This window comes from Grus americana, chromosome 3, assembly GCF_028858705.1.
Source record: "Grus americana isolate bGruAme1 chromosome 3, bGruAme1.mat, whole genome shotgun sequence".
Lineage (NCBI taxonomy): Eukaryota > Metazoa > Chordata > Aves > Gruiformes > Gruidae > Grus > Grus americana.
The window spans coordinates 1,348,428-1,355,956 of NC_072854.1; the positions used below are offsets into that span (position 1 = coordinate 1,348,428).

At 65.5% G+C, this 7,529-nt stretch overlaps 1 protein-coding gene across 2 annotated transcripts; it reads left to right on the top strand.

Annotated features, from left to right (window-relative positions):
• Positions 1-2,012: 2,012 nt before the first annotated feature.
• Positions 2,013-7,529, top strand: SCARA3 (scavenger receptor class A member 3). Of its 2 annotated transcripts, none has more exons than XM_054819315.1 (6): positions 2,013-2,386; positions 3,595-3,651; positions 3,722-3,841; positions 4,294-4,392; positions 4,824-5,867; positions 6,745-7,523. In XM_054819315.1, exons 1-6 carry the CDS (start codon positions 2,380-2,382, stop codon positions 7,182-7,184), a joined length of 1,767 nt encoding a protein of 588 aa, XP_054675290.1. In that variant the 5' UTR covers positions 2,013-2,379; the 3' UTR covers positions 7,185-7,523. The 2 variants fall into 2 exon arrangements, with proteins under 2 accessions (XP_054675290.1, XP_054675289.1); XM_054819314.1 differs by having other exon boundaries at positions 2,014-2,386; positions 3,595-3,654; positions 6,745-7,529.

Consider the following 7,529-nt stretch of genomic DNA (forward strand, 5'->3'; position numbering starts at 1 on the left):
TGGAGGGTGACCACAAGCCCTCTGGGTGCTCAGACCCTGTGAACCCCACGCTCCGGTCCATAAGCTGGTTGAAGCCAGAGGAGCAGCGCGGTGGGAGCTGTGGGCTCACCTGGGGACCCCCAAGTGAAGAGCTGCACTTGATGGCAGGATCTGGGGCATGGCAGGTAGCCCAGGGGCTGGTAGCCCAGGGACTCGTGGCAGGGACCCATCTGCCACCCCAGCAGAAGTATATTTAGCACTTCTGCAGCCGCAGGGCCAGCAGCCCAAACGCTGAGTCAGCACGGATGCAAGAGAACAACCCCGCCGCTGATTTAGCACCAGCGTTTAGCCGGCTGGTAAATCCCGTAGCAAGGCGGTGGTTAAAATAGCTGCAGCCGAAGGAAGCCGGGATCGGCTGAGTTGGACATCCCTGGATCGGCTCCACCGGCTCTGAGTCATCAGGGACGGCCTGAACGGGCTGAGGAAGAGCAGCAAACTGCAGCTGCCGAGGATGAGGATGGTGGGAAGAAGAGCTCAGCTGCCAGTGAGCATCCTCCAGCAGCCACCTCAGTGAACCCCAAAAAGATGCCACGGGCTGGGGTATCAGAGGACACAGCTGCTGCAAGAGCATCGCGTGTGGTGATTAAACAATTGCCGTGATACACGTTGGCATGTTCCCCGGTACGACGTGGTGGGGAAAGTCTGGGGAAGCAGCAGAGAGACCCCACAAATGCTCCCAGAAATGGCCTGGGGGGTGAGGGGGAGGCCCCAGGACCCCAAACCACGAGTTGGTGATGTGCAGGAGCCACGTCCGAGTGAGGAAGGGGTAGGCAGGTGCTGCTACGGGGAGTATCATAGAAAATCAACTGCTGTAACCCAGCTGAGAGGGGCCTGGGGGCTGCCACAGGAGTAGCAGAGGTTTGGCCGGCTGGAGACCACCCCCTTCGGTGTCCCAGGGGTGGCTGGGGGACCCGAGGAGGAGGAGGGAGGCCGTGTGCGGAGGAAGGCAGCATGGGATCCTGGCCGGGTCTCAGCAGAGGGCAGCAGCAGCCTGACATGAGAGCCTCGGTGGGGAGGGGGCTCTTGGCAAGGAACCCCCGAATGTCCCTGACCCCCACGGGACCCCCGTCCCATGTCTCTGACCTGGGACCACCGCTCCGACCCAGAAGCCGAGAGCCAAACCACAGCACCCTGGGTCCCGGGCAGGACCCCAGACCCCAAACCACAGCACCCCACCTCCCTCACCCAGGTCCAGGGGCCAGCCCCCGGACCCCAGCCCCAGCCCCCCATCTCCCTGACCCAGACACATGTACCCAAACCCCCAAGCCTGACCGCAGCCCCTCACCTCCCTAAGTCAGACTCCTGAACCCTGCTGCCTTGGAGCAGGACCCCCTTCCCGGACCAGGACCCCTTCTCCAGACCCTGACCCCCTCCCCAGGCCCTGACCCCCTTCCTGGACCAGGACCCCCTCCCCAGACCCCCTCCCCAGGCCCTGACCCCCTCCCTGGACCCCTTCCCCAGACCAGGACCCCTTCCCCAGACCCCGACCCCCTCTCCAGGCCCTGACCCTCTCCCCAGACCCCCTCCCCAGACCAGGACCCCCTCCCCAGACCCTGAACCCCTCCCCAGACCAGGACCCCCTCCCCAGACCCTGAACCCCTCCCCAGACCAGGACCCCTTCCCCAGACCCCAACCCCCTCTCCAGGCCCTGACCCTCTCCCCAGACCCCCTCCCCAGACCAGGACCCCCTCCCCAGACCAGGACCCCTTCCCCAGACCAGGACCCCCTCCCCAGACCAGGACCCCTTCCCCAGACCAGGACCCCCTCCCCAGACCAGGACCCCTTCCCCAGACCCCGACCCCCTCTCCAGGCCCTGACCCTCTCCCCAGACCCCCTCCCCAGATCAGGACCCCCTCCTCAGGCCCGGACCCCCTCCGCAGGCCCCAGGCCCCCCAAAACCAGGCTGAGCAAGGCCGGCCCGGCCCGGCCCAGCAGGGCCTGGCGTTGGCCAGACATTTGTTAGCCATTAGGGCCGGAGGGAAGGAGGGCGGGCGCGGGACCAGGCTTTCTTCTCCACACAAACCCCAGCACCTCCCTCGCCTTTCGGTGGCCAGCACCCAGCCCAGCCGGGCTCTGCTGTCCCCCGTCCCCCGTCCCGCGTGGGCAGAAAGCCATGGGCGAACGGGTGGCCGTGGGGATGCTCCACCACCGTGGTTGTTTTTGAAGGCTCCCCAGGAAGTTTTTGGGAGCGGGGGGCCGGCGGCGGGGAGCAGCCCCGGCCATGCTGGCCTCTCGCTGACGCTCGCTGGGAAGAGACGTGCCGGGGCGGATGTGGGAACCGGGGCGGTGAGGCCTGGCTCGGTGCAGGATTGCACCCACCGCCCCCCCAGCTCGGGGGCTATGAGAGGTGAGTGGGGGGGCAGCCGGGGGGGTGTTGGAGCTGGGGGGAGAGGAGCGGGGCTGGTGGCACGGGGGACAGGAGGGGACGGCTGTGCCGGAGCAGGCAGCGGAGCTGGGGGGGCAACCGGCACTGGGTAGATGTACCCCCAAATCCCACTGCACCCCCGCTCCCCACAGGCAGCATCTCCTCATGGCGGGGGCCATGGCCAGGGACCCCCACAGCGGGGGTTGGGGGGGTGTCCGGGGCTCCTGGAGCAGCGGCAGCGCTTCCCCCGCTTGCTCAGAGCCCATCACTTGTTGACTCCGTGAGGCAGAAAAGCAAAATTTAGGGCAGCGGAAAAGCGAAGGGCCATGCCAGGGAGGACGGAGGGAATCGCTGCCGCCCCCAGCCCAGCGAGCCCCCCGCCTGCTGCCCCCTCCTGCCCCCCTGCCCGCTTTTACGTGGGGGAGGCCGGGCTTTATAAAGCAGGGGATGCCGGTGCCGCGGTCACTCCGGCCGTGCCTGCAGCCCCCCTACGGCACCCCCGGCTGGAAACCTTCCTTCTGCCGGTGAGGAGGACGGGGAGGCCCCGGGCAGGGGGTGTCTGGGTTGGCGGGGGGCTGCGGGGGGCTCTCGGCCATGGTACAGCTCGCTGGGGAGCTTTGGAGAGCTGGCGGGGAGGCACCGTCCCCCTGTCCCGGGCTTCTTCGGGGTCGGGTACCGGCGCTGAGCACATCCCCTGTGCCGGAGCCACGGGCGGGATCCAGCCCATGGTGTTTCCCACCCTGCAGGAGAACCCCATCTTGTGTCCCACTGGGTTGGGGGTCCGGGCTGGGTGCTGGCTGCGGTGGCACGTGGGTTTTCTTTGCCCCCGTGGTTTTTGCAAGAAGGGGCTGGGAAGCCACAAAGCCCCTCGGGGCTGGGAGCCAGGAGCCATCAGCTTCTCCATCACCTGCTTTTTGGCCAAATTCAACCGAATTTCCCCAAGTTTATGGGCTGAGTGCAAAGGTCCCAGCCGAGTCCCGCAGAAGCAGGCGGTGGAGGAGGACGCGTCCCCACAGGCTGGTGCCACCAGGCTTTGGCCAGTTGAGGGGGGCAGCGATGGCTCCCGCGTGGCTTCCCACCTTTTTCCCAGGGACTGCCGGCATCCTCGGGGCCGGGAGCAGGAGAGTGCAGGCAGCAGGCAGGGTCCCGGCAGTGCAGGCAGCTCAGGTCCCTCCTGTGTTGGCTTTCAGAAGACGAGCGGACGGGAGGAGAGGAAGAGGAGATGCAGACCTTCAGCTACCGACCAAGCGGTAAGGATGTCCCCCGGGGTGGGCAGGGGGTGCGGGCAGGGCCTGATCCTCCCCTCTCTGCGCTCAGCCAGGGCACGGACCAGCTGCAGCCGGTGCCGGAAGAACCTCTCCCTCCAGATGGCCGTCAAAGTCCTCTACATCTTCTCCATCCTCCTCATCGTGGCCGTGACCGTGCTGGCTGCCTTGGGTGAGCACGGGCAGGGTTGGGAGGTCCAGCTCCTGCCTCCCCTCCTGCCCTCCTCCAGGCAGCCCCTCGGGGATACTGGGGCTCCCCCAAAGCACCTTCAGCACCCAGGCATGGAGAGGAGCATCCAGCCCCGCCCTGACCTGCCCCCAGGTTGGATGTGGGACCCTGTGCATGATGCCACCTCACCGGGGGATGGCTTTACCCTCAGCAGAGGGATGGCATGCTCCCCAGGGCTGGACTACCCCCTGGAGATGCTTTGTAGACCGTAGCCAAACCCCGAACCCAAAAGCCCCTTGGGACACCCACCCTGCGAACCCAGCACCCACCAGCCACCCAGCTCTTCAAGCCCTGGCCACCCTCCTTGCCAGGGAACAAAGTGGGAGGAAAGGTGTGGAGGACACTCACAGCCTGGTGCCTGCCCACCTCCCCGACCCTCCACCTTTCCTCCACAGTGTTCAAGAAAGTCGACTCCATCTCCAGCGACATCAGCTCAGCCCAGACCTATTACGAGAAGAAGATTGTATCCATCCAGGAGGACCTCCAGGGCTTAGGTGAGTGCCTTGTACTTGGACCTGGAGGTCTTCTCCAGGCTTCAGCACCATGTACTCCTCCAGATGAGCAGACCGCAGTGGAAGCATCTCCACTTTTCAGGTCCTGGGGCTCCCCCAGAACCAAACCCCCGCTTATCTCCCAGGATTTTGGGAAAGGAAAACTGTACAACCCCGAGGGTGGTGGTGGTGGTGGTGTTGGGCTTTTTGGGGAACTTGCTGCACAGAGGTGGCAGGAGCCGGATGAGGGTGGGAGCTGGTGCAGGCTGGTGGCATCAGGATTGTCCCAGCAGTGGCTCCGCAGTGCCCATCTCCAGGGTCTGCAAGGACAAACCATGGTGAGGCTCCTTCCTCCACTCTGGTCCTCAGCAGGAGGGTCTCCACGCCCAGTGAGGGATGGGGTGGGGTAACAGACCCGTCTGCCCTTCTTTCAGATGAGAAGACCTCAGGGAACTGCTCCCTCTGCCACGAGACGGGACAGCTGGGCCAGGAGATCACCAAGTTGCAGGGTGAGCTGGAGGAAATCCAGAAGATGCTTTTGGTTCAAGAAATCCTGCTCGACCGGACCACCAAGACCCACGATCAGCTCTCATCCACCAGCAACAAGATCACCAGCGAGGTGGACAACTGCTCCTTCTCCATCCGGCAGGTCAACGACAGCTTGGGGCAGTTCCTGGCCCAGGTTGGGGGCTGGCAGGTGGTCACCTCCCAGCTAGACAGTTCTCTCAAGGGCTTGGCCCAGGAGCGCTACGATGTCCGAGCAGCCATGCAGCAGATGAACTTCACCCTGGGGCAAACCTCCGACTGGATCCAGGTCATCCAGAGGAAGACGGACGAGGAGATGCTGATGCTGCAGAAGATTGTCACCGAGTGGCAGAACTACACCCGCCTCTTCAGCGGCCTGCGGGCCACCTCCTCTAAGACCAGCGAGCTGGTGAAGAGCATCCAAGGCAGCGTCGGTGCGGCGGTTCGGCAGGTCGGCCAGAATTCAGAGAGCATGCATGACCTGGTGCTGCAGGTGATGGGGCTGCAGCTGCAGCTGGACAACATCTCCTCCTTTCTGGATGACCACGAGGAGAACATGAACGACTTGCGCTACCACAACAGGTACACGCAGAACCGCACGGCCGAGCGCTTCGAGACCCTGGAAGGTCGCATGACCTCCCATGAGATAGAGATCAGCACCATCTTTGCCAACATCAACGCCACCGACAGCCACGTCCACAGCATGCTGCGCTACCTGGATGACGTGCGGCTCTCCTGCACCCTGGGCTTCCATACCCACGCCGAGGAGCTCTATTACCTGAACAAGTCCCTCAGCCTGGTCCAGGGCACCACGGACCTGCTGCGGGAGCGTTACAGCCTGCTTAGCGCCCGGCTGGACTTTGACATCCGCAACCTGTCCATGGTCATGGAGGAGATGAAGGTGGTGGATGTCCGGCATGGGGAGATGCTGAAAAACATCACCATCTTACGAGGTAAGGTGCATCCTGGTGGGGGACAACCTAAGCCCTGCCTGGGGTGGGTTGGGGCTGGGCGTGTTGGGCAGGCAATTTTGGGGGCTCTTCCTTCTGTGGTTGAGCATGGTGGGATCTGGGCTCCTTGGGAGTGTCCTGCACTGTGGAGGACTCAAAGCACCATTGCTGAGGCCAAGGCGATGCTGGGAGGCACACGAAGGCACCCAGACACTTGCCCACGGATGCAGAGGTGTCCTGGGGCTGGAGCTGCGTGCCCTCGGCTTGCAGACATGTCCCTGCATGGGGACACAGGGACAACGGGGAGGTGACCCATGTCCTTCCAGTGTGGCTGGCCTGCACACTGGTGCCAGTGACCCCTCTTGCTGGTCCTGGTGGAGAGGGCATGGCTGCTCCTGGACAAGGGTGCCCAAAGCTTCCCCCGGTGGCTTGGGTGGCCTGGGGACATCTCCATCCACCCAGGCGAGCAGCTCCACCACGGGCTCCACGGAGCACACGGGCACCCCAGCAGCTTCCTGCTCCGCCATGGACCACCCAGCCTGGAGCCACATGGCAACCACATCTGCATCGTTACAGAGCTGTCCTAATTAACGAGCCCGGCCATTTCCTGGATCTGGTTTTAAGGGAAGCCCTGTGGTGGCCCCACAGCATCGTGCCCCTGCGCAATGCCAATTGTCCTTGGAGCCCACTGCAAGGGCTGCAGGGCTGGGGGAGCCAGGCTCAGCTGATCCCAGTCTTAGCAAGGGCTGCAGGGCTGGGGGAGCCAGGCTCAGCTGATCCCGGTCTTAGCAAGGGCTGCAGGGCTGGGGCATCTCCCTCTCTCCCCACTTTGGGGTGCTGTCCCCCCGTGTTTCCTATTCACCCCTCCTCTCCCCCCCAGGTGTACCCGGCCTCCCAGGCCCCCGCGGCCTCAAGGGCGATGTGGGCGTCAAGGGCCCCCCAGGGAGCGAAGGAGAGAAGGGCGACGCGGGCAGCCTGGGCTCGCCGGGCCCCCAGGGACCCCCCGGCCCCCCAGGACTCCCTGGCCCCCAGGGCGAAAGGGGTCCCCTGGGCTTAAAAGGCTTCCCTGGCCTGAAGGGTGCCAAGGGCAGTTTCGGGCAATCCGGTTCCCGGGGACAGGGGGGACCCAAGGGAGACCCCGGACCCCCGGGGCCGGCTGGGGTGCCGGGGCCAGTGGGACCCCAAGGCCCACAGGGCAAACCAGGACTCCCCGGGACCCCCGGGGCTGTGGGCCAGGCCGGCCCGACAGGGCCCAAGGGAGACCCCGGTTTGCAAGGCCCCCCGGGGCTGCCGGGCCCCCCCGGCCCCCCAGGACAGTAACCCAGCCTGCTGCCAGCCAGGGCACCAGGGCGGTGGGAATGGGGGGGGTCCCCACCGCTGCCCCCCCGGACCCCCAGAGTATCCCCCGCAGGGGTGTGAGGCAGAGCCTCGCAGGATGGGGGGGCAGAGGGGTCCCGGTCCCCCCGCAGTGCGAGGGTCCGGGGCTGGTCCCCGGCTCTCAGGGATGCTGCTGGCCTCGGGCTCTGGGCTCGGCCATTCCCGGGTTCCCCGCGGGATGGGGTGCAGCTGGTTTGTGCCCTTTCCCCTTCCCCAGCCGCCTCCGTCCCCCAAAACCCCGCGCTGCCCCCCCCAGTGTACTCCCGGCACAATAAAGCTGTATGGGGA